The following is a 23,980-nucleotide window of genomic DNA, read 5'->3' as shown; positions in this document are numbered from 1 at the left end:
TCGTGTTCACAGGTGATTGGACTCCAATAACCTGAGCTCCAGCACTTTGTTTCCCCTTGCAAAAAAACAAAAAAAATACGGGGAGCGCGTGCCAAAATTTCTTTTGAAGTTAGCTTCCTGAACGTTGGTACGCGGCAACTCCCCTCCTGCGTTTCGGAGAAGGGCCTCACTATACACTTTCTACGTGCACAAGGCGATAACCAATATGTGGGACAGGGATAAGAGAAAATATCGGGAGAGGGTTCACATAGGCGATGGAGCAGCAACGACAACTCATTCCAATCCGAGAGAAAAAATCAATACATGAACAACACAGCACCTCCAGAAATTTTGGTAGTGCCAAATACTAAGGAAAGGAAAAGGCACCAACAAGCACTAAACCCTTCAAGACGACCTTCGACTTCCAAAAACGCGTTGCGCAACTGTACAAACACACACATACACCCACCCACCCACCCACACACACACACACACAGAGAGAGAGGGCGATGTAGCAAACAAACAATGAAAAAGGTTCTCTTCCGCGTTTATGTTTTTCGCCAACGAAAGTGCACAGCGTCAAAACCGGGGCTGCAACGCATCAAGCGCCAGCCTCGAGTTGCCTGTGCGCCAACGGTACGTAAAATACAAGTTGAACCGCGCAGCGCGCTGTAGAGGTAGGGAGCACTGTTCCGGCACGCTGTACTCGTACGCGACCTGTTCGTACAGGGGCGTGGAAAGGTGGTGTAGCCCGAGGTATTGTAGGGCTCGGGCACAGTTATACGTTGCCTCGGCCTGGCGCTGAGGGCCAATGTCACGCAAAGCCCCTTGATACCTCAACAAATAGTGCCAGGCGGACACCACGCATGCGTTTCTTGCACGTATTCTCTTTTGGTGGCTAACCAACAGAAAGCACACACCCACAAGGAAGCAGACAAGAACATCGTTGGGACGCCTCTGCATGGCGGCGAGATACATGTTAAGTGCCCGAATGTATGTACGGCGGAGGAAGTAGCGATTTCCCAAAAGAACAAGCACCGATGGATTTTCCTGGTATCCCCCTGCCACAAGGCGGAGCAGAATGGAAGAGCCCATCTCCGTGCGGTTGAGCACACCAAATAGCAACTCCAATATCCTATCTTTCTCTTGCTCACTGCATTGTTCCTGTAAGAGACGAATTCCTACACGATACGCATCTTCACACTCTCCCGATGCAAGAGCAGCACGCAGAACGGCCCAACGAAGGGGGCGCTCCATTGTGACTAGGTGACGAAAAATGCTTGTGCGCTGGCAGCCAATTAGCACAACGAAGGCGAACTCCTTCGCCTCCGTAAATTTCCCAATTGCCCCGTAGCAATCAACGACGGTAACAGCGAGTTCAATAAACCCGGCACAACCCAGCACCTTTAACGCGTCGCGCATCGTCACGCGCAACGGTGCCGCCGCCTGTCCCAAGCCTGCTTCAGTGTCATCGCCTAGTACATTGTCTAGAGCTATCGTCCCCCCAACATTGGAGGCCGGCATATGTCCCGCAGAAGTCATTGCCTCATTGCTTGAGGCCTGCATAAAGAGCTCCTGCATGTAAGAATCGCCAAACTGTTTACTGACCTCTTCTAAGGAGGGCAACTCAAACCTGGTGGCATCGCCGTCATCACTACCATCATCGATGCAAGGGCCTTCATCCTCGTTCTCAGATTTTTTATCAGTGGACAAATGCGCACCACCCTGCTCCATTTGATGCTCTGTTTCATTCTCCTGGTTAGAAGGTTCCCCACAGTTGTCCGTGTCGGAGTCAGCGTGTTCCTTCCAAAAGGACCGCACATCTCGTTGTGCAACTTCCTCTTCGCGTCGACGTTTTCTGGCCCGCCGACAGTCATCCTCAGTATCCACGTCCCCCTCGTCCGCAGCTCTAGGGCACTTCCGGTTGCAGGTACCCTTATTCACGGGCCGAAGGCACCCCACCGGCTTAAGAGTTCGATTAAAGCGAAATATAGTTGAGCTATCTTTCTGACCAGTCTCCTCGTCCCCGTGCGACCAGCCAGCCACCGTCGACGCCGCCGCAGAAGCCCCATATACCGATGCCGTCAGCGGCGTACCACCTCGCCGTGCTAAGTTGATCCGAAAAGCGACACTCGATGCGCGTATAGATGTAGCAAGCGCATGTGAAAGTCGAGTACTGGACAAATCAGCGGAGCTCGACAGCCGGGGGCCATTAACGATGTCAGATATAGCTGACGGGGGAATTATCGCGGAGCTGGCGGGGGAAAGGGTAGGCATCGACAGGGGAGCCGTGCTGCGCCTGGTTGAACCTGGAGCAACAGAGTCCGCGTCACCCTCATACTGGCTAGACATAATGAGCTCAAACACGGAGACGCCGAGCGCGATAGCCTCCACGTACTTCTTCGACCGAGCAAACACACGAACCAGCTCTGCAGCAAGCTGAATACGTTCAAGGGGAGGTTCACTCTCGCGTGGGGTGAGAACTTCAATAGCCCGCTCGGTGTCATTCATGTCGTACATGCACAACCGACCCAGAGCCAGACGGGATTGGAGGTGGTGAGGGTCTACCTCAAGCACTCGGCAGAGGTTATCGCATGCGACCTCGATGTTTCCCAACGAAGCTTCACATTGGCTCTCGGCGAAGAGGGCCGCAACAAAAACCGTCTTCACCTCCGTCTTCTCTTCATCATCCAGATTGTTACCATCATCAGCGTTGCCATTACTGCCCTTCATACGAAATTCGTGGTAACGGCGGACTGTCTGAAAGAGCATTCGTGCCTCCGTATGCAACCCTACTTGCTGGAGCGCATTGGCAGCGTCGTACAGAACATCGCCATATTCAGCCATCGGACAGGTGTCAACGAGGTGGTGAAATACTTCACGGCACTGCTGCTCCATTCCCCCCAAAAAAGCGTACGCTACCCCGAGACGAACAAGCAAATCAGGATGAAGCTCCAGCAGGGACACATTGAGGCACCCTGCAGCAAATTCCACCAGTCGTACAGTGTCAGGAAAATTGCCCTCCTCATTTAACAGTTCAGCATGGACGTTTACAAGCGTAAGAAAGTTTTTTTTGTCCGTCGCCGTACGAAACTTCACACTGTCACCATACATCGAATGAATTACTGCTGAGGGTGTCGCGCAAGCACCCGAACGGATGCCATGAACACTTTGAGAGTCACACCCTTCACTAGTGAAATCAAAATCATCTCCCTCACACAGAGCTTCAGCCAAACAAGTATTGTCCACCGTTGGCGTGGGTTGTGACAACGATCCCGCTTGCTGAATCCCCTCCGCTCGCTTCACAACACTGTCAGTGTCATTATCGCACTCGTCGTTATCGTCGACACCAAAAAAACGGACACGCCTGGGCACCCTTCGCCTGGCCATAGGAGCAGTCAGTTCTTCCTTACCCTCCACGGTCGAAGGCTCCCTGCCGAGGCGTGAGGACGGAGCATCGGGTGGCTTTTCACCACCTTCCATCGTGCACACTACAGGGCGGAAAGTACTCTTAAGACTTGATTCAATAAGGCGATGCAGGGAATTCCACCTCCCCAGTTGAAAAAAAAGAGACGACAGCATTGCAAATACCTCAAAGTCACGGCACCTGCTTCCATTCCACAAAGAAATCAATATGTGGGCAGCACGTTTGAACTCTCCCAACCCGATGTATAGATCCGCCAACTGCAACTGCAGAGTCCGGTAGCGCACCTTGTCCCTTGTCTCCAGGACTGCTAGTCGATGCAAACACACCGCTGACTTGTAATACAATCGCTCCTGCATGAACTCATGGAGCAGCTCCTCCCACAGCACTGCATCATTTGCCATGAATGCCTGGAGCAGACGCAAGTCGCTTGCGCGGTTGAACTGTCCTTTGGACTCTGCTATGACAGCAAGGAGTGCGAATAGGTGATCTGTAGGGTGAATACGCAGCGCTAGCGTTGCCTCCTGCTCTGCGCCATCCTTATTGCCCTGTAAAAAGAGTTGCTGCGCTTTAGCCACATGCTCTTCGAAGCGCCTGTGAAGCTCCATGCTACTGAACGCTGTTCCGCTGGAGCGCCTTCGACGCTTCGGCTCCGTTTGTCTGTCCACAACACCGATATTGGCGTCCTGTTGGTTTGACGCCATGGGCTCCACAAGAAAAAAAAGGTAAAAGCAACTTAGGTGCAGTTGCTTGTGGTCAAGACTGCCTACGTGTCGGATGGCCTCCCTCTTTTAAAAAAAGGGGGGAGAGGGAAGAGAGTATTTTTGGCTTCGCAGAGCCTCCCACTCACCTCAATGATTCGCACGTTCGCCGTAACTCAGCGGCACCAGTCTGGTGACTCCGTCCACCGTGGTCAAGTGCGTTATGAATACGTTTGCTCTGGGCCTCTATTATGGTGGCACGCTGGTATGCCTATAGTGAAAAGGCAAGAGCGAGTATTGCTCCCCCCTTCTTGCGCACTAAATGTGCTTCAAAACTCACAACTTCCTATTGCTAACAGGTATTCTAGCACCTCCAGCACTATTGCGAACAACAAACATGTAGTATAGAAGTGCGGTTTCACGGGCATACCATTAGATAGATAAGCGTGAGTTGATGCCGACGCCGCACTAACGCATGTCAGTATGACGCCATCCCAAAAGTGCTGTGTGAGGTTGAAAGCTGCGTAGGATACCTAATGTAACCAGTACGAAAGCGAAAGGAGCACAATCACGGACTCTTTTTACCCTAACCCTTTTTACCTTTCCTCTTTTCAAATCTTCTCTTTTCCACCTCCCCTTTCACATCGATTGTTTTGACCGTTGCTCGCGGACCTTGCGACCCTTGCAGACACCGGACGCCATTCTCTTCTTTCCCATTCTTTTCTTTTAAAAAAAGGAGGCTCTTCCTCCTGTACACGACTGCGGGGCCAGCGTCCGTTTTGTGAACACACTTGAAAACACAAACGGGGAAATGTACGCACAATCACACCTACGCACGACTCGTGGTTCCCGAAACTACGCGCTTAGCCAAGTTTGCATGCACCTAACAGACACCGGCGCGTCGTAACGAAGAAGTCTGCAAAGCCGCCCCTTTCATTAGTATTGCCACACTCAATATTTCTCTGTCTTCCGTTCAAAACGAATGGAAGAGAACGCGGAAGAAGCACATTGCCATGTTAACAAATATATTAAAGCATTTTGACGCTGTTCTTAATTTACCCTGAAGTTTTGTTCAGAACCACTGTCCCCTCCCCACGTATATCCCCTCTACCTTCATTCCCCCATCGGCGCGGCAAATAGGGTCTGTACCCGAAGCAACGGATGCGACAACGCACAAACCGACCGAAGGACGAAAAATAGAAGGCAAACAAAATAACCTCATTTGCTAGCAGTGACACGCAGAAAGTCTCCTAGCATAGCACCGAGGCAGAGACGCAGTGTGTTAAGCACTAATGGAGCTGAGCTTGCCATAGAAATGGAGCAGCAAAACGCAGACAACGAAGGCTGCGGTTCCAATAATGACGTGATATGGTTGCACCTCGATCCCCATAACTTCAGCGTCCTTCGCGCTTATGCGCATACCAGCCTTCCTCCCAGATCTCATTTTACTCCTTCCGGTCTTGCTTGTTTGCTCTAGTAGGAACACGCACAAGCGTACAAACTGAAAGTGAGCTGCTCGAATCTTTAGTTAGCTTGTTGCGGAATGCTAGCGGCAAAGCAACCTCCTGCACGCTTCTGCTTCTACTTTAAAAAGAAAACTTTAAACTGCGTCGTCCGCCGTACCATCGTAAAAAGAAAAGGCTCAAGAAAGGTTGTATGACAGAACGACTTCAACCAGTGATTGCAGAGAACTACACCGAACCAAACCACAAAATGCGGCAGCAGCAGTGGGAAGGCAGAAAAATGATGAGTGCCTCTGCAGGTGGGAGGCAAATGTGGAGGGCTACTTCGTCTCACAACAGCACCGTGAAACACCTACACGTACACCACCCTAAAGAACATATCGAACAATCGCACAGAGCCAAAGAGGGAGGAATATATTATGTGGCCCCGTATTGTCGGCAGAAAGAATTTCCATATAGTAACAACCGCCCGTTGTCTCAATTTTTAGCTTGAAATACTTAGGGTACACCAGACACAGCAATGCTTCTTTTCTCTTTTGTGGCCTATGGTGACGCTATACCTGCTGATTTCAGTTCCGCAACGTGCTTCTCCTTTTCAAGAAGAGCGCGCATCAACTCCTTGCACAGAACCGCCTCCCGTCCCACAAATTCATCGAAGAGATGAGCAGAAGGACGGCGCATACCGTCAACGGGACGGTAACGTTCCTCCACTGCCGCCCGATTGCACAATAAAAAAGGATTCACCGTCGGCTTCCCCTGTTTATCGAACAAAGCATTTCCGGCGCCACCTTGCTGGTCAGCCGGCGGTGGCACCTTCTCGGTGGGCGGCAATTCTTCAGCTTCGATGATGTCCCTTTTAATAGGGTTTCTGGTCCCAACAAGAATCTCCACCCTATCGGGTATCACGCCTTCTTTAATCACACTCGTGAATGAAGGTCCCTCGGAACCACCTAACTCAAATACCGCCGAACAGTTAAAGGATGGAACACTAACGTCGGCAGATGTGCCCTCATGCAGGTTTAGTGCTTCTGCATCATTGCCCAAGGGCACACCACAAGTTTGAGTTGATAAAAGACCTTCAAAAGGTGAATGCCTTCCGTTGGATTCATCGATACCAGCATCTATCTTACAGTCTTCCTCAGCAACAAGCTCCTCTCCTACCTCCCAGGCTGGCGCCGGGGCCTCCACTGCGGCAGAGTATGTTTTCTTGTCAGCACATGGGCGACATCTATGAGCCTCCGTGGCCAAACTTCCACTTGCTTGCCTCACTTCGCCTGGTATCCCTGTGACCTGAAAGCATTCTAGCTGTTGTTTGAACAGATTAGAGAGGTGCTGTGTTTCTTGGAGCTCACACCGAGTGCGTGCGTGCTCTAGTCTTTCCTGATTTAACTCAGCTCTCAAACTCTCAGCCTCTTTCACAACTCGCTCATGAAACGCCAAGTTTTCGGATAGTACCTTGTCAAATTTTCTCTCGTGGCGTTCGTTGACATCAGCAAGTTTTTTCTTATGTTGTCTTACCATGTTCTTAATCTCTGCTTCAAGCCGTGAAATAACGACTGCGTTCTCAGACTCAAGAGAAGCCAAATATCGCCGCAACTTATCCAGCTCAGCATCCTTATTACGGAGCTCGTCATGGCACCCACGGAGTCTATGACACATGCTGATGTAGTCTAATATTCCATCACGTCCATGAATGCAGGCGGCATCCGCACAGGACAAAGCGGGGGGCGCATACTCACTTTTGGTATACGTTCCCAACTGCTTGTTATCAGCAAATGAATCAGGTCCCTTTGCCGCCTTGCTGCTCGCCGTCGGAATCCCACCATTGCGTTGCATGCATCCCCGTTCCGCCCTCGGCATCAGAACCGTGGGCGTGTTAGGGAGGTCGTTAGATTTTCCTCGATTCTCCCCCATGGCTCGATGTGAAGCTCCCTCAGCGTTGCCAAAGACCCCCTGGTCTTGCGACAAACTACCGCGCGACTGACCTAAAGCACTGTAAGACCTAGAGGAGCGTTGTTCAGCAAACGTCTCGGTGTTACTCTTTTTCTGAGCTGACTCATGTGGTCTGTACCGACCCAATAGAGGAGCAGCTGCGGCACCCAACCGTAAGTGGCCACTAACTCCACGCGACCTCTGCTGGCCGCTGATGCCCACTTTCTTCCTACTATTAATAGTCGCACAGTGATGCGCACCTAATTGGGCGTGTTCCCTCTCATCAGGGGCTTTCCGCAGCGAATGTGTACCACGCTTAAATAGCCTCGTGGGGTAGTAACTCCGTCCACCGGAGGGCGATTGATACGGAGCCGGTGGATCCCCAGTAGGTACTAACAAATCATCGTTGTCGCCACATCTCACACTGGTGGCGTGAGCCATGAGACATGTACCTTCCATGTTATGATAATTGTAAATTTGAAACCGCAAAAAAAAGGAAAAGAAAACAAACAAACAAAGTGGCAACGACTCGCGACCCAGTTTGATGATGAGTACCACCAAATTCCGTGCAAACTTCAACATTCAAAAAAAAAAAAAGTGTCACACATGAACAACAGCTAACAGACCCAACACCAAGAACGATCCCATCCAGAGATGGAAAAGGTCATCAATAAGAGGTGGGAACGAAATTTTATAAAGGAAAATAAGTGAAAAGAAAATATATGAAGATACTCAGCGCAAGCATTCAATATATTTCCCTTCGAAAGAACGGAAGCAGTAGGGAAGTTTTTGCTGCGTCGAGTAGCTCACTGATCGTCTGCGTCGTTTTTGTTAAAATAGGATTTAAAGAGAGGGGGAGCAAATGGAAAAAAAATTAACCCCAAGTCAGTTGATGAACTATTAGTCAACATAAATATTTTTCTTCAGTCGGTTGTTCAAAGGTGCGACAATTCATTAAACATATTGATTAGACCGTTGGTGGATGAGTCGTGATTATTCACCCTCATACCTGGCCTCAACTGAGGAAGAATAGACTTGGCTAGCACCTTCCCCAGCTCAACACCCCACTGATCATAACTGTCAATACCCCATATGGCACCCTGAACGAGAACCTTGTGTTCGTACATAGCGATGATTGCACCCAATGCGCGCGGCGTTAGGGACTTAATCAGCAAAGTGTTGCTTGGTCGGCCTCCAATAAAAGTTTTGTGAGGGAGAAGTGCATTTATTTTTTCAGCAGACCTCTCTCCCGCTGCCTCCAATTCACGACGAACCTCACTGGGAGACTTGCCTATCATCAGCGCTTCAGTTTGGGCGAAGAAGTTGCTCATAAAAATCTTGTGGTGGTCACCGATTTTATTTTGGCTCTGAATCGCACCGATGAAATCGCACGGAATGAGATTAGTCCCTTGATGGATAAGCTGATAAAATGCATGTTGGCCGTTCGTCCCAGCTTCCCCAAAAATAATGGGGCCAGTAAGGGTAGAAACTGTTTTACCGCTCCTCGTAACGTATTTACCATTACTTTCCATATCAAGTTGCTGAAGGTACGCCGGTAACCTCCACAAGTATTGGTCATACGGCAGAATGGCATGGGTCACAGCGCCGAAGAAATTGATGTACCAAACCCCCACCAATGCAAGAAGCAGAGGAACATTCTGTTCAGGGGGTGCATTGGCAAAGTGTTCATCGATGACATGGGCCCCAGTTAAGAGTTCCACAAAGTTCTCGTATCCGATTGAAATCATAATGGGCAAGCCAATAGCTGACCACATAGAGTACCGACCACCAACCCAGTCCCAAAACTGAAACATGTTTTCCTCATCGATACCGAACTCCTTGACTTTCTGATTATTTGTCGACAGTGCAACGAAGTGCTTTGCAACGGAACCCTTCTCATCGATGCCGCGCGACCGCAGGTAGTCCAACAACGCCCGCCTGGCGGAGAGGGCGTTTGTGATCGTTTCTTGGGTCGTAAACGTTTTGCTCGCGACGATGAAAAGAGTTGCTTCAATATCAATCGACTTTAGAACCTCGGCGATGTGAGTTCCATCGACGTTGGAAACAAAGTGCAGGGAAAGATCCCTCTGAGAAAACGGCTTCAGTGCCTCCGTTGCCATAACGGGTCCCAAGTCACTGCCTCCGATGCCAATGTTTACAACGTGTCGGATGGCCTTGCCGGTATGGCCCTTCCACTCCCCAGTCCTCACCTTCTCGGAAAAGCTTCTCATTTGGTCAAGAACCTTGTTTACAGCCGGCATTACATCCTTTCCGTCAACATAAATAGGTCGATTGGAACGATTTCGCAGAGCAATGTGAAGGACTGGGCGGTTCTCTGTCGTGTTTACCCTCTCACCTCTGAAAACGGATTGCACAAACTGACGGATGCCCCGTTCCTCGGCCAGCCTCAGAAGAGCGCACTTTATTTCATCGTTAATGTGCGACTTGGAGTAATCCAAAAATAAAAAGTTTTCATCTTTGCTCCCCAAACTCACCTTTACAGAATACCTTTGACCCCTCTCACTGTCAGTTTCGAAATGCTTCTTGATAGGTTCGTCGCCATATTGCTCATACAGCTTCTGTAACTGAGTCCAAGAAGCGCAAGAAGTAAGTGTTGTGTCGGCATCTGCTCCCACCCCCTTTAGCCTCCGTGTGACCTCATAAGGTATATTGAATGAACCGACGGCAATACTTGCTGAACCCCCGGACGCAGGACTTGCCGCCAGATGCATGCGCAAATCATCCAAGTAATTGCTCATCGTTGCGGAAAGTTTGCCTCGTCCTTCCTCTTTCCTTAGTAGTATTCTTTCTCTCTTTAAAAGGTAATTTGTCACAAATATTTTTTTTCTGCTTTCAACAAAATATATGAGCTTGCTATTGGAAATAAGGGTTGACGTCAAAAACAAAGGTGTGATCTCATCGCATAGACAGTACAATACGAAGTCGACTTCAATCAATTTTGTTACAAAAAAAGTAATTTGATGTGATAATTAAACCTAGAAAAAAGGGAGAGATGAATAAGCAATTTTTACTGGCAGCCGAGTGCTCTGTTGATTTTCACCAGTACCTGATCCTTGCTGGCATCGTAAACACCTCCCTTGCTCGGTATTTCCAGAATGCAAGGAATGTGATCGGTGAACCCCTCCATTAGGTGACGGATTTCGTTGGCGATATGCTGGCAAATGATAATTACGCCAATTGACGGATTTGCAGTCATATTTGTAAATGCATCTTCGATATCTGCCAGTGGAGTTGACGGAGTAATAACAGCGTAGTTGGGCTGTGCAACGGCTTTTCTATCCCCTGTTGCCTGAGCTTCGACAGGTCTATTGTCTCCTATTCCTGCCAGAAGAAAGCCAGTTACAGTGTCCTCGTCCCCAATGATACCGACGATACGCTCCTCACCGTTTTTTAGTCGACCAGTCGCCATAGGTACTTTTTGTGTTGCTCTCTGTTCACACTAAGCGTTCAGCGCAAGGGAGAAAACGAGTTGAGCAGGAACAGTGATATATTAATAGGAAAGCTCGAAAAGTAGATAAAAACATACAACCATAACGCATGAACAGCATCACATTGGCTCGACTACCGCAACAACCAAAACGACAGCAGCGGCAATAATCACAAACTACCAAAGGTATGTTTGCTCCTAGTACATATGTGCAAGGAGGGAAAAGATTAGAGAGTTGCTAACCTGCGTAAACAGATGGTGCCTCCGAACCCCAGGCCAGGCAGTCGGGTTGCGACTCGTGTCGCACCACAAACTCGTCTGAAAGCACTCGCACTGATATCGGAATCGAGCCATCTGCTTCAGACTCTCCGGTGTCGCAGGAATGTACTGCGTTTTTCTCGGCGTCGTACATTATCTGTGTACCCATAATCAGGTGACTGAGGATTAAATCCCCATCAACGGCAAAAAGGTTTTCGTCTGCAACATGCCCTCGGCGCCTATTTACAAATTCTTCCTTATCCATTTGCACCAGCGGGAAATACTCGTCCGGTCGCTCCGCTGGCTTACCGTCCTTATCGAAAACGACGAAAGTACGAGCCATGGGCCTTTCAGATACGTATATGTTTGTGCACACTTGGAATACGAGAAAGAAAGGAAATAAGTGTAGACAAAAACATTGACCCTTACTGGCCATCATAAGTGAGTACACGTGGACGTTTTGATGTTTTCATTATTATTTTTCTGCGTGCAACACAAGCACCTACCAGATTCACCTTTCACGAGGCTTTTACCCTCACATGTGAAAAATAAGGGACACAGTTATTTTTCACATGTGAGGGTAAAAGAGATAACCCAACCAACACTGACACCGAAGTACCACTAACGATCGTAACGATCAGGAATGCGTATCCATTCCACCTTTTGTTGCGGCGAGGTAACCTGCGTCTTCCTGAACCGGGCCACCGGACACTCATCCATCACCTTTTCTCCTAGCTGTTCTATCTGTTTAATCGTTGCATTCGGTGCATCAACCATCACCTTAACGCCCCCCTCGGGGGTTTTTTCGAAACGTATGTCTCTAACGTCAATCCCCTCCCGGCGTGCGATGTCGCGTGCATGTGATTCGCTACACCATTCTAATGCTCGATCGAATAGTCCTCCCAATGATCCTCCAAAGGGGCCTCCGCCTCCACCGCTCCTTTCAAACGGACCGGCTCCGCTATCGCGCTTAAAACTCCTGTCAGGAGCATCACCCGATGTATCGAAGCCGAACTTCCTTAAGTTGGTACCGCCATTCGACAACGAAAGCTTTCCCAAGCTCATGGATCCTTTCCTCACAACATCGGAACCAAAAATCCGCACAAACCAAGATCCAAACGGTCCAACGCCACTACTCCCAAAAAAGCGAACATGCGTGCATCGCATTTTCGCTCCACGTAAAGGAACTGACGGCCCTCTGAAAGTCAACTCTCCCAGACTACAGAAGCACTAAAAGAGACTTTTAAAGGGGGTGAAGCTGCAGCCTTTCTTACAATGTACCCTGCCACAAAATGACGTCAACTGAATCGACACAGACAGAGAAGAACCACGTTGTCAGCCAGTAATCGTAACAAATAAAGAAATCCGCATTGTGAAAACAAATCGTTTAGCGTATACAAACGCGGGGCCCCGACGACAGACGAAGCAAACAGAAAATCCCGAGTAAAAGTTCCCGAACGGTAGTGCAGTAAATAACTCTTGGAAACGCCTTCATCGATAGAGCTTCCTCAGAAAAGTGGGAATAGAGGCAAATGCCCGCGACGGGGAATAAAGGGGCACGCGCCAAACACTGAGAAGAGAATACGCCACAACCCAGAAAAAAAAGGGCACCACCGGCTCAGACAACATGTGATTGCCGGGGCCCAGCAAGGTTGCCAGTCGCATCCGGTGGACGCCGGAGAAAGCGAACCCGCCCCTCCCCCCTCGTGTGCATGGATCGACCCAACGCGGCAGAAAAGGGTAACGAAGCACAAAGAGGAAAACATCGGACCTCCTCGGTAGCCAGACATGGGCAACCGCAAAACACCCCATGCACTCACCCACGTCGGCAGCAACGAGTGGGCAAACGCTTCCACAGGATTACAAAGAAGATGGCGCAGATGACCGCAGACAGTGGCGGCGGGGGGAAATCGAAAACTAACTCCCCCCCCCCGACACACGCACACACATAACCCGCACAGCAGTATCATGGCGCGGGCGATCCTGCTGATAGCACGCTGGCACGTGCCCAGGGGCCGAAAAGTGAAAAGGGGCGTCCCAGCAAGACGTTGCCAGTACCCACGCTTTGTGGCGGCGAAGCCTGATCAGAACGACGTTTCCTCCCGTGAAAATACTGCTTCCCTGTGCATTCCCCTTGCAATGAGAAGTGCTAGAGCGCGGAACGAAGTTCGAACGGCCGGCACCACGAGGGAAGGACTCCGGCCACCCGCTGCCGGCAGCGGGGTTCACGAGGATTCGTACAGGCGGGAAGGTAAGGGATGACGCCTTCCCAGGAAAGTCGAGGCATCGCTGACGGCATGTTTGCATGTGCGTAGGCTGTTTCTGAAAATAATTCTTGTCCTGTAAAGAATGTGGTGCTCACTCCACTGTCATTTGATGCCGCAGCCTTGCCGCTTGAGCTTAAACCTAACGTGGTAGGCTGGAGGCATTTGGCTTCTCTTACGTGAGTAGAGCACTGGGCCACGGTATTGCGTTGAGGTAGCCGGCGGCGTTGGGGAAGAGGTTGCGTCACCGATGGACCCACAGCCACCAGGTTTTGAGTGCACCACATCGTCAGAACCCTTTAAAGCTGCACATCGGTCAGCTCCACGGTCAGTTCCCATTTGCAACGACGAACAGCGGCTGCCGGCCCACACCCTACACCATTGTCCACCGGGTGTTGGCCCTCAGTAAGGAAGGATGCAACCGGCCGCGAACCCATCAACGCGAGGCCGGATCAGAAAGAAGTCGTCGAACACGACGGAAACAGTGGAAAGGGGGGCGAAGGCAACGCACTAGCCCATTTTTTTTTTTTAGCACCGACATTGAGGTAGTGATGTCCATCTCTTCGATGTTTCTTCATTTCAGCGGTTTCGGGAGCCGATACCGAACACAAGAAACCAATGGACACCAAGTGATCGATCACAGAGGGAGAAAAGTCTTGCTCGTCTACACTGCTTGTGAAAGCAGAAACGATGCAAGCAACAGGAGAGTTTTCGCGGTTGCATTTTTTCTTTAAAATTCTTTATTGCTCTTTAGACCAGCCTCACAGATATGTTCCGCAGTGACCGCAGCCAAAAATGTGGGGTCCGTGTCAACAGCGAATTCTCTCGAGCGGCCGTGAAAATATGAGCGGCACGTCAAGGGTCAGGCACTATTGCACACGGGGAAATCGAATCACTTTGGTTCTGAGCAATAAAAACCCTTTCCCGGTGGAAGAGTGCCGGCCGCACGCGGCACGTCACAGCTCAACCAAAGAGATGGTGTCGCTCAAATTGGAGTAATGTTAGCCGGATACCTTCCCCAGGGCGGAGTACTGCAAGGCTAACATTTATGCTTTCTATCATAGCCCGATAAACTAACGTTTGCTGCATGTGTGCACACTCACTGAACTCCATTTCCGTGGAAAGGTTGATCTATTTGACCATCTCCTCTGAGAGACGCATGTTGCGTTATATTAGGACATGCCCTCCCCCATTTAGAATTGCCTCATGCGATTTAGCTTGTTTGCAATAACGTGCAGCAGCGGACTCTAGAATTTCTCCCCCTTTTTGATGGATCCAAACGAAGGGGAAGAACAGCCTGCGAAGCGGTTTGTCCGCTTATTTGTCGGAGGGGGAGTTGCAGCTGATGATGCGCAGGCGTCGCTGTCGTGGCTGCTTAAAACCGAACATTAATGTTTATACGTGGTTCTTTTGTGTTAAGTGGGTGAAAAGCCATCTCACCCTCGACGCCTGTTCGGCTGAAACTTATTACAGGGGAAAACAGCTGTCTGTAACGTCTCGCCTGCTGGGCCGTGCCCCTTCCAGACAAACTCCTTCTTCCTTACCGTTTACAGCGAGCAGCGAAATCCTTCTGAAGGGGAAGAAATATACACAAGTTGCATAAAACAACGGGGGGACTCGAAGCGCAAGTGAGGAGGGCGGAAAGCCACACCGCTGTTATACAGCACGGGGAGGACGGAACCTGGAGGAGCGAGTCGGTCAACCGGGCCGTTGGAGAACACCGTGGTACAAGTTTCGCTGGAAAGGCGTGGAAGCCCGTTGGTGGCCCCTGAGGATACTCCCTTTAGCCGTGACTGTGAGAAATGAACTCGGTACAGGCAGTAGCGGAAGGGGTTTGTGGGATGCGGGTCTCAGACAACAGCACGAGTACGTAAGCCGCATAGAGAAATTTAAGCCAGCGTACTACCTTAATTCGCTTAGGATGTTTAAGTTAGTCCACCATTTAGCCGATGGTGAAGCATCAAAAATTGGATGGTGCTCCGCTCTGTGTGGCTCACCTCCCCCTGGAGATGCTGCCTGTCTCATGCCAAACGGATCGGTGTCACGTTTCAGAAGAAGAAAAGTAGCGACCTTACCAAGGAGCGAACCAAAGAGAGGTCGCGGATCTAACTGAGTACCGGCACAATACGAAATGGAGTCATATAGGATCGAGCAATGCAAACTCAGCAGCTAACAACAGTGATTGTCAAAGAAATGATTGCTGACGATCAGATGAGGAGAGATGAAGAAATGAATGTCGTCCCTGACGCTGCCGGCTACCTCAACGCAATACCGTGGCCCAGTGCTCTACTCACGTAAGAGAAGCCAAATGCCTCCAGCCTACCACGTTAGGTTTAAGCTCAAGCGGCAAGGCTGCGGCATCAAATGACAGTGGAGTGAGCACCACATTCTTTACAGGACAAGAATTATTTTCAGAAACAGCCTACGCACATGCAAACATGCCGTCAGCAATGCCATCCACATTGAATCACTCTGTAATAAGGACATGGAGATGACTCCCAACAAGTTATACCAGCCACCAAATAAGGGCTACTGGTCTCTCCCGTCCGAAACGACTCCCGTAAAACAACATGTTAGATGAGAAGAGGGTTATCTTCAGTTTCCTCTACGGGATCAAACTCTTCCCATCAGAAGGTAAATTGATTTCATCTCCCAAAAAAAAACAGCACGCCACGCCCAAGGAGAGCTATAACTCGATAGGTGGAGGTGTATCCATTGTCGTTCTCGAACACCTACCGCTCGTGGTGGCAGCGTCGAAGGCTTTCGGACATGAATTTGTACATGCAACAGCAGACTTCACGCAATCCCTTCAACACACACACTGACTTCCCCACATTTTCCACGAGGAAGGAGGGAAGCCGCCACAGAAAGGCCGGACGATCTCCTTCATGCCGGTCGGCATATAGTTGGTATGTATTCTAATTCCAGCCTACTGGCGTGGGATAAACATGTCCCCCTGATTAAAAGGAAAGATTCCATAGCCCATTAGTGCAAAGATAATTGGTACACCGTCAAAAACACATGGAAGACCACACGATACGACACTGTGACCGTAGCATCAATTCCGCACTCGATATAACTCTATCGAAGAACTTCTATGTTACAAACTTGTCGCCACGGTCTGCTCCATACGGAGATCATCGTATCATTTTCATCGATGTATGCCTTGGCCCTGATGGCATGCCAACTTCACCACAATGGACTATATGGACCCCGTTATCATGGAAATGCGCTAGTTGGAGGAAGTTAGACCGCGCCGGAAAAGAGAGGGGTAGAGAAAATGACAACTTGGAAGATATCCACACACGCACGGTGAAACGTTAGCAACAATTATTAGGGAAGCGACGTTTGCCCTAGTCCCACGAGTAACCAAGACTCCAAAAGCCTTTCTGGCACAGAGAGCGAGCCGAAATGGAAAAGAGAAACAATGCCTGCACTAACACTAATGAGCGATTCGCCTCGCCGCGGAACACAGAATACTAATAACGACACTTGCGGTCAAAAGGTAGAAGAACAAATGCTCAACGATGAGTGAATCAGATTAGGGTAATTGGAAAATTATACAGAATGTCTTTGCAACACGCCCACTCGTCACCCCAGTCGCTACAGTTGACAACCGAGCAATGAAATGGCGTCGGCACGCTCGTGATCAAGTAGCAATGTATGCAAAAACATCAGCGCGACACTCCTAAGTCTCCCGCCTCCCCTCCAATGCAAACACCAGAAAGAAAGCCAGATGAATGGACTCGACCAATAACCGTGGGAGAGTTGAAGGATGCACTAGGATAGCTTCCGAATGGTGCTGCTCCCCCAGAGGACGAAGTATATGGCACTGCGTCAACCTACCTGAGCCGCTTTGGTAGACGACTGATCCTAGCGCGGTTAAGCCGGAGTCTTATGATGGCAACAACACCCAGAACATGTAAAAGAGGGGCGACTGACCCTCTACAGAAAACTGGAAACACCCATCGGACACTTCGTCCTTCTGATCACTAACAATCTCAAGTAACATTTCGAAACCGATGGACAAGATGGTGGGAGTGAGAATAATAGCTAAGAAAGGGCAGAAGCCGACTAGCAGATAACCTAGATCCTCTCCTGGGCATGCGGCAATTGGCGACATGCTTCAAGATCACACTTAATTAAATTGCCGTCACAGCACTGACCGCGGACCAGTCACTTTCGTTGAAAGCACAAAATCATTTGATACGGCAGACCATAACAAATTTATGAAAGAAATAAGAAAGTTGGATGCGGAAGGCCCACAGAATGGCTGGACGGCTTCATTTCTCCCTGAACGATTAGACAGAGGTCGCTTAAAGAAAGTATTCTCCCAACGAATATTCTTCACTAGAGGAGGTCATCAAGAAATAGTCATTGAATCGCTTACCTTCATCATAGTCACTAACTCTCTTATTTGGTGGCTTCGGGAAGTCCTAAGCTGTTACCACGGTTTCTTTGCCGATCATCTGACAATCACGTGTAGGAGATCAAACAGGGAAGATATCGAGCGCACTCTACAACAAGGACCGAGCATTGTGGCCAGAGTGAGTCATAAATCCTTCAAGCAACTAAACGTGTATAAAACGAAACATACACTGTTCGGAGGGCTTCTAAGGAAACCATCGATCCTGATGATAAACGGCACGCCCATGGGTGAGGAGAGAAATCTGAAAGTGCTGGGTATCACCCTGTAACTTCGTTGGGGCTTCTCAACACATACAGCGAACGTGAGAGAGACCTACAAATATGTGACCAGCACAAGTCGTAGGCCTATGCTCGACAAAATGTGCACCAATCAGGAGCACACTTCTTGCATTCTACCTCGCGACGTTCCGTGCTAAAATTATGTGTGGCAAGGGTTTACAGAACCGTGATACTGCATCCAACCAACAAGACAAAGTAGAATACGCGGAAAAAAAATAAAGCATGCCACATCATATCCGGAATACTCAGTGAATTCCACGCGTACGATGCTCGCCTTCAAGCCAACTTTTTCTCTCTTCGTGAGGAATTACTGATCCGCGGCTTACGATATCTGCTTACTTGCGAAACACACGGTGAGGAGCGCAAGGGATGTGCAAACATTGTATGTCACCCACCGCATTCCCCCCGTCAAATATATCGCACAATCATGCAGAAGCTCTTCGCTGTCGAAGTAGAAAGACAAAGAGAACCGCTACCACCAGTCACCCTAACTTTCTCCCCCATTTTTTTGTTACATATAACACTATCATCGGATGTGCATGCCGATTCGTACGACGGCGTTCAGCTTGAATTATGTAAGAAATTGATTGTAAGGCACTACCGTGCAAAGGGAACCCAACTAAATTCCATGCCGCATTTTGAAGTATGAGCAGACGGATCTGTTTCCTTAGGAATAAAATCAGGAGCTGCCTCAACGACATATAGGAATGACAATCCCATCTCGACGGTTCACTGTGGAGCCGGAACAATAGCCTGTAGCTACCGACCCGAGTGCATAGTAATGTTCGAGGTTTTGCATAAAATGATAAGCATATTACAACCGAAGGGAGCTCATCCGTGTAAAATGTCTCTTTCTACTGACCGGCGGTCGCTGTTCGAGGCACTACGAATGGGAAAAACAGCGGTAAAGGCAGGAATTTTGCGGCAGACTTGGATAGCACTCTTGGGTATCGGATATCATAGCACCAGCATCTGCCTTCAGTTTATTTTTGGACATTGTGGTGTAGAAAAGAATGAATTGACGAACACAAAAGCGAGGGCACATGCAAACGTTCCTCAACAAGACGTTGGGTGAATACCCGACATCACTGCCTTGGAAAAGTGACACCTCAGGGTGAGCAGAGAGAAACTGAAGACACACAGGTTGGAAATGACCGGTGAATGGCAACCAACTAAAGAAGATTTGCCACTAAACCGATAGAGCAGGTGAAGTCGCCAATTCCGCATTGGGACATCGAACACATATGGATGGTTGCTGCGGAGGATAAACAAAACAGTTCCTAACAGGTGCAGATGGTGTGAAACCCATCTCTGCGCACACTGCGGGAAAATAAATTCCGATAGAGCTCACGTAGTGTTTCATACGAACCGAATGCACGGTGCACCCTACCATGAGGCATTGCGCCGGTTGAAACGTGCTGCACACCCTGGTGATGCTGGCCACATCAAGGTGGTGTCAGAGTCCAGTACCCCGTCTCATCGGGGGAAGCCAAGAGCCAGCAGCGTTCTTCTCATGGGGAACACTGCTTTGCTTCGGCTACAGCGTCATACAGCACAGGGATCAGCAGCGTCTTTCTGGGACAGCGTCTTTTATTTGTCGGTCTCTGGGCACGTGGCAAGCGTGCCATCAGCAGTATCACCCGCACATGCTGCAGAACTTGGGGTGTTGCCTGAAATTTCACCCTATAACCCCTGCCCCCTCCACCGAAGTCGTATGTGCTCATTGTCTGTAACAAATCCTATGGAAACAAAGGAGGGCTCACATGGCACAAAACTCGATGCCTTCACGGCAAAACGAGAAAGTTAGACGATGAAATGTCGGAGAAGCGGAAAGAAGATGAAAATATCAAACAGCACAAATGGGTTTGCGCAGCACGTGGCTTTCAATCAAAGAGTGCAGGTGTACTAACATTGCGCAGGCCACAAAAACACTACTTGACCAACGACAGTCCCTTTCCACCCCACACTGGCGGAACCATAATCCACACTGAATATGATAAAAAAACACACTCCAGTGAGGAATCTGTGGGTTCAAATTGATTTAGCAGAGAGGCCCGACAATACGTCATGGAATAAAGAGCAGAGGTCAGCTTTAGCACATCATTCCAGTGGTGGAGAAACGGCTAGGCACACAAAGTGAAAACCGACCGCATCAACCCAACACCAATGAACAAAGTGATAACACCACCAGTTCAACCTCTGGAGAAAATGAAGCGATATATGGACCTCGCAGCTATATATTTCACACGGAAAATTGACTAGTGATAAGTCACGGGATGAAATACTGCGAAGTGCAACCGCAAACGGGGTCGCGAGGAATAAAAAGGCAACGAGAACTCGAAGAGAATGCAAGTATTCCAACGAAGGGCTCCCGAGCGACGGAAACAAGAGGGCATCCAGTGAACGACCCAGCAGGCACATCTGAGCCGCTACAATGCACGCAATGTGGCTTTGTATCACAATCAAAAGGGGGAACAACACCAAGCACCAAGATTCAGTACCGCAGAGGCCATCCCCTGGATAGTAACGCTGGTACAAAACGGAGCCGTTCCATCACAGAACAAGAGGTATCCCTCATTTGGAACACGGTAACTATAGGTCTAAATGACACCTGTTGCACGCAATGCCGTCATACGCATGTATCAAAAGACAGCCTGATGGAGCACTTCGGGGGAATGCATAGACAGCATCCCTTCTCCGTAGCAAAAGAATCTCCACCACCGCTCCGGAGCTTCAACGTCAGAGGATTTCATCTACACTTCACGTTCGTAAACCGAAATAAGACGTCCCACTCAACATCAGGTTCATCTATACATCGCCATCAAAAACATGAAATCTGCGTTGAAAGGAAACATACACACTCCAACGAATGCGAAGAGAATCCCACCCACATACTCGTGCGCTCAAGCCTAAAGTGCTCCGCAGTCACTTCGGGCTTGAGGGCGAAAATATGCAGAAGATAGTGTTCACCAAGAACCTTGCACAATTCCTCCTAGAAATTGAGAAACCCCTCATTCTCTTCCAACATGTACTTTCTTCATTCGAGAGGAACACCCCTATAAAGGAGAATAGACTACACAAAAAGCTGCCCACTCCTCTGAATGAAAATTGTAAACTCCACTATGCTCTTCTACGTTTGGCTCAAAAAAAAAAAAAAGAGGCAGAAGCCTTTCACTCTCAAGTAAACTGTTTTCGCAATTAAGGAAGACCGAGGACTAAAAGCTGAACGTTTGCAACTGGTCACGCATAACTAGTTCGGACATAACACGAAACAGGCCTCTTTCAAAAAAAAAAATATGGTACACTATGACTTGAACGGTAATGTGTTCATGCGTCATCCCCTACATAAAATGATACAAAAAATAAATGAATAAACGCCTCTCCCCTCTATTGAAATGCGGATATTGTTTCGCTACTTTCCAATAACTCTGGAGGTTACTTCACCTTGGGAATTTACTGGATTATCATATTTCTCACTAAAGGTTCATTTTTCTAATGCAATCAAATCGGAAGCTTTATGCGAGATTTCAAAAGTGTGGCAGCCAGCCTTACGTAACATTTAGGAGCTCCTGAGTACAGGTGCCTCCACGGCTGACTTGACTTCAAGGGTTACCGATCTTTCTTTGTATACATGGCCACAGTCAGGCTGAAAACGGATTTATTCTGTTCCCACCTCTAGAAATGGCGTGCCATAAGACAATTAGGTATCACTGGGATAAATGGAATATTGGAAGTTCAATGAACTTTCGGTGTGCTGATGATAATTACGAGGGGAAAGTGGCATCTATTGAACTGTAAAAAGAGGCTTTTTGGAAATCGGATATGTGCAGGCCAGACTCGGACTTCCTTCAGTGATAGTTGTCGGATTGAATGGTTGAGGTGATAAACCAGTTTTGGAATTCATGGACTTCATGTTGTTGCACCCATTTCAACGCACCAATCACAGCCAGGCACCCCGCTCCCACCGCCCTATAAAACTATGCCTATATTAAAGCGAGTGCACCACGGTTCTACTGAAGTAGCGCACTGCGATGAACACACAATCCTACACATCCTGTTCCAAGAGAAATACGAGTTTTTCTTTTTAATTTGAGTGGAAAGAACAATCACGATACCGGTTCTAAACCAGTTGGCTAAAAGATCCTCTCATGTACTACTTGGGAGTATTTTAAAAGGGAAAAGACAAAAAACCATGGAGTGCACTATTACTACCTTAGTATCGCACGTGATCGAGTGAATAACTGAGAGCTACAGAAAAAAATGTGCTCCCATCATCCTCTTAATGCTCCAAACGTGTGTCAAGTATCCTCTTTACAGATGCAGAGTCAAAGAAAACGTTTTAGCTTTACCTGTCATGTTTGCCAGGTCAATTATCTGCACACATTGTTAGGAGGCTCTTGGGTTTACCTCCAAATATTGTATGATATATCTTTTCCATGTTGATTGGCATGAAATATTCTGCTCCCAAAGCAATTGTAATCTCTCTACATTTTCCCAAGTCACGATCCCCATACATTGGTACACATTTCCATGTGGTGTGCTACGAAGGGGATGGTCCGTGGAAGCACCTTTTACAGCCCGCCGAGTGTTGGTGTTCAAAACTTCTAACTGGGAAGAAGAAGTGCGCCACAACAGCTCGCCACCACGGCATGCCGAGGACATTCGAAGTTCCAATGTCGATAATGGGAATTCACAACCACAAGCGTATATTGAATAGAGGAATTTTCATTTTTGTGCCAAATCGCATTTACTTCATCAATAACCGTGAGTTTCTCCTTACTCGCAGAACATGCGTGTATTTTGACACAACAGCCAATACTTTTCCAAAAAAAAAAACATATGTACGATGGTAGGAACCAAGTGTTCGCATTTATGCACCATCAAAACCTCTTATTCAGTAGAAATAAAAAGTTTGAAGGAAACGAAAAGAAAGAACCAAATCCCTTTTGAAATGAACATTACTTTTGCGCCTCTCTAACATATCGGTTAAAGCCTCTCTTCTTCTTAATCTTTTCCCAACTACACGCACCTCGCATAATAGGGCTAAGCGACTGCACCGTGTGTAAAACGATGGAAATTCGCATTGAAGTGCGTAAGTTCGTGAAGGAAACAAAAAATAACTGACATGAACACACTCTCCATTACGCCGAGAATGTATCAAAGAAAATATATACACATACGTATGCACAAGCGCGGCATACGGGTATATAATATCACGTGATGGTGCAGAACTTTCAAAGCATCAACAGCGTACACCACACACTATAGAGAGAGATAGTCATGCCTTTCTGATCTTTTCTTTTTTCACTCAATCTTATCATTCCACATCATTTCTTCCAATAGAACACGATGGTATGGAGTAATAATGTGAGGTGAAGCACATACATATGATGTGAGAAGGAGAGGTGTGACACTGTAGTGTTTCATCCGAAGGAAGAGTTAACAAATAACATATACAGTAGCCACACCTCCCATATTGTGCACATAATGCCTCATGGTATATTATTAGTATGTACAGGGGAAAACTATGTCGATATATTATGACAAACCTTCACAGCCACAAAATATACGGTTTGCATTATTCTCACATTTCTAGAAAAGCGGCAAACACAAAGGAGCTTATTATCATATTCCTATAAATTCCCCATACGTGTGCAAGCTGTCCCCTCAGCATATAATATATTGTGATATGGTGAGCATAAACTCCAGTGCGACAAATATGAGATATATGTAAACATCAATAAATAAATATACACTTGCCTCTTGGACATATTGGATGTCATATACATGGGAATCTCACCCAA

At 48.3% G+C, this 23,980-nt stretch overlaps 11 protein-coding genes across 11 annotated transcripts, besides 18 other annotated features; 2 read left to right on the top strand and 9 right to left on the bottom strand.

The window, feature by feature from the left end:
• Positions 1 to 296: 296 nt before the first annotated feature.
• On the bottom strand, positions 297 to 440 carry TB927.1.3870 (hypothetical protein, unlikely; the record flags this gene model as incomplete). Its single annotated transcript, XM_001219080.1, has 1 exon — positions 297 to 440. The coding sequence occupies one exon, from the start codon at positions 438 to 440 to the stop codon at positions 297 to 299; it is 144 nt and encodes a 47-aa protein (XP_001219081.1).
• Positions 312 to 380: a sequence feature (1 probable transmembrane helix predicted for Tb927.1.3870 by TMHMM2.0 at aa 21-43).
• Positions 341 to 440: a sequence feature (Signal anchor predicted for Tb927.1.3870 by SignalP 2.0 HMM (Signal peptide probabilty 0.199, signal anchor probability 0.710) with cleavage site probability 0.069 between residues 34 and 35).
• TB927.1.3860 (hypothetical protein, conserved) lies at positions 559 to 4,107 on the bottom strand (the record flags this gene model as incomplete). The annotated part of the gene is made up of 1 exon (XM_001219079.1): positions 559 to 4,107. The coding sequence occupies one exon, from the start codon at positions 4,105 to 4,107 to the stop codon at positions 559 to 561; it is 3,549 nt and encodes a 1,182-aa protein (XP_001219080.1).
• Positions 4,108 to 4,688: 581 nt separating this feature from the next.
• Positions 4,689 to 4,694: a repeat region (telomeric repeat hexamer TTAGGG).
• A 692-nt stretch (positions 4,695 to 5,386) lies between these two features.
• On the bottom strand, positions 5,387 to 5,548 carry TB927.1.3850 (hypothetical protein, conserved; the record flags this gene model as incomplete). The annotated part of the gene is made up of 1 exon (XM_001219078.1): positions 5,387 to 5,548. One exon carries the CDS (start codon positions 5,546 to 5,548, stop codon positions 5,387 to 5,389), a length of 162 nt encoding a protein of 53 aa, XP_001219079.1.
• Positions 5,414 to 5,482: a sequence feature (1 probable transmembrane helix predicted for Tb927.1.3850 by TMHMM2.0 at aa 23-45).
• Positions 5,425 to 5,548: a sequence feature (Signal anchor predicted for Tb927.1.3850 by SignalP 2.0 HMM (Signal peptide probabilty 0.000, signal anchor probability 0.967) with cleavage site probability 0.000 between residues 42 and 43).
• Positions 5,549 to 5,933: 385 nt separating this feature from the next.
• Positions 5,934 to 5,939: a repeat region (telomeric repeat hexamer TTAGGG).
• Positions 5,940 to 6,065: 126 nt separating this feature from the next.
• Positions 6,066 to 6,071: a repeat region (inverted telomeric repeat hexamer CCCTAA).
• A 39-nt stretch (positions 6,072 to 6,110) lies between these two features.
• TB927.1.3840 (hypothetical protein, conserved) lies at positions 6,111 to 8,081 on the bottom strand (the record flags this gene model as incomplete). Its single annotated transcript, XM_001219077.1, has 1 exon — positions 6,111 to 8,081. One exon carries the CDS (start codon positions 8,079 to 8,081, stop codon positions 6,111 to 6,113), a length of 1,971 nt encoding a protein of 656 aa, XP_001219078.1.
• Positions 7,971 to 8,024: a sequence feature (1 probable transmembrane helix predicted for Tb927.1.3840 by TMHMM2.0 at aa 20-37).
• Positions 7,982 to 8,081: a sequence feature (Signal anchor predicted for Tb927.1.3840 by SignalP 2.0 HMM (Signal peptide probabilty 0.254, signal anchor probability 0.618) with cleavage site probability 0.062 between residues 34 and 35).
• Positions 8,082 to 8,434: 353 nt separating this feature from the next.
• On the bottom strand, positions 8,435 to 10,258 carry PGI (glucose-6-phosphate isomerase, glycosomal; the record flags this gene model as incomplete). The annotated part of the gene is made up of 1 exon (XM_001219076.1): positions 8,435 to 10,258. The coding sequence occupies one exon, from the start codon at positions 10,256 to 10,258 to the stop codon at positions 8,435 to 8,437; it is 1,824 nt and encodes a 607-aa protein (XP_001219077.1).
• A 269-nt stretch (positions 10,259 to 10,527) lies between these two features.
• Positions 10,528 to 10,929, bottom strand: TB927.1.3820 (ATP synthase subunit, putative; the record flags this gene model as incomplete). Its single annotated transcript, XM_001219075.1, has 1 exon — positions 10,528 to 10,929. One exon carries the CDS (start codon positions 10,927 to 10,929, stop codon positions 10,528 to 10,530), a length of 402 nt encoding a protein of 133 aa, XP_001219076.1.
• Positions 10,930 to 11,185: 256 nt separating this feature from the next.
• On the bottom strand, positions 11,186 to 11,644 carry TB927.1.3810 (hypothetical protein, conserved; the record flags this gene model as incomplete). The annotated part of the gene is made up of 1 exon (XM_001219074.1): positions 11,186 to 11,644. One exon carries the CDS (start codon positions 11,642 to 11,644, stop codon positions 11,186 to 11,188), a length of 459 nt encoding a protein of 152 aa, XP_001219075.1.
• Positions 11,561 to 11,620: a sequence feature (1 probable transmembrane helix predicted for Tb927.1.3810 by TMHMM2.0 at aa 9-28).
• Positions 11,572 to 11,644: a sequence feature (Signal peptide predicted for Tb927.1.3810 by SignalP 2.0 HMM (Signal peptide probabilty 0.958, signal anchor probability 0.024) with cleavage site probability 0.600 between residues 25 and 26).
• Positions 11,645 to 11,826: 182 nt separating this feature from the next.
• TB927.1.3800 (hypothetical protein, conserved) lies at positions 11,827 to 12,372 on the bottom strand (the record flags this gene model as incomplete). Its single annotated transcript, XM_001219073.1, has 1 exon — positions 11,827 to 12,372. One exon carries the CDS (start codon positions 12,370 to 12,372, stop codon positions 11,827 to 11,829), a length of 546 nt encoding a protein of 181 aa, XP_001219074.1.
• Positions 12,373 to 12,797: 425 nt separating this feature from the next.
• Positions 12,798 to 12,803: a sequence feature (GPI-Anchor Signal predicted for Tb927.1.3790 by DGPI v2.04 with cleavage site probability 0.516 near 125).
• Positions 12,804 to 13,135: 332 nt separating this feature from the next.
• Positions 13,136 to 13,175: a sequence feature (Signal peptide predicted for Tb927.1.3790 by SignalP 2.0 HMM (Signal peptide probabilty 0.984, signal anchor probability 0.001) with cleavage site probability 0.240 between residues 14 and 15).
• Positions 13,158 to 13,388: a repeat region (DIRE (pers. comm. F. Bringaud)).
• A 108-nt stretch (positions 13,389 to 13,496) lies between these two features.
• Positions 13,497 to 13,691: a repeat region (DIRE (pers. comm. F. Bringaud)).
• Positions 13,692 to 13,768: 77 nt separating this feature from the next.
• On the bottom strand, positions 13,769 to 13,906 carry TB927.1.3770 (hypothetical protein, unlikely; the record flags this gene model as incomplete). The annotated part of the gene is made up of 1 exon (XM_001219072.1): positions 13,769 to 13,906. One exon carries the CDS (start codon positions 13,904 to 13,906, stop codon positions 13,769 to 13,771), a length of 138 nt encoding a protein of 45 aa, XP_001219073.1.
• Positions 13,907 to 15,709: 1,803 nt separating this feature from the next.
• Positions 15,710 to 19,601: a repeat region (DIRE (pers. comm. F. Bringaud)).
• Positions 19,596 to 19,822: a repeat region (RIME;~Similar to Trypanosoma brucei ribosomal mobile element (RIME) in rRNA gene (EMBL:K01801) (1402 bp); Blastn score=256, E()=5e-66, Id=90%).
• Positions 19,602 to 19,820: a repeat region (RIME-A).
• Positions 20,453 to 21,139, top strand: TB927.1.3760 (hypothetical protein, conserved; the record flags this gene model as incomplete). The annotated part of the gene is made up of 1 exon (XM_001219071.1): positions 20,453 to 21,139. One exon carries the CDS (start codon positions 20,453 to 20,455, stop codon positions 21,137 to 21,139), a length of 687 nt encoding a protein of 228 aa, XP_001219072.1.
• On the top strand, positions 22,613 to 23,029 carry TB927.1.3750 (hypothetical protein, conserved; the record flags this gene model as incomplete). The annotated part of the gene is made up of 1 exon (XM_001219070.1): positions 22,613 to 23,029. One exon carries the CDS (start codon positions 22,613 to 22,615, stop codon positions 23,027 to 23,029), a length of 417 nt encoding a protein of 138 aa, XP_001219071.1.

The sequence above is a fragment of the Trypanosoma brucei genome, chromosome 1, assembly GCF_000002445.2.
Source record: "Trypanosoma brucei brucei TREU927 chromosome 1, complete sequence".
NCBI classification, from domain to species: domain Eukaryota; phylum Euglenozoa; class Kinetoplastea; order Trypanosomatida; family Trypanosomatidae; genus Trypanosoma; species Trypanosoma brucei.
This window is presented reverse-complemented; position numbering and strand designations above follow the sequence as displayed.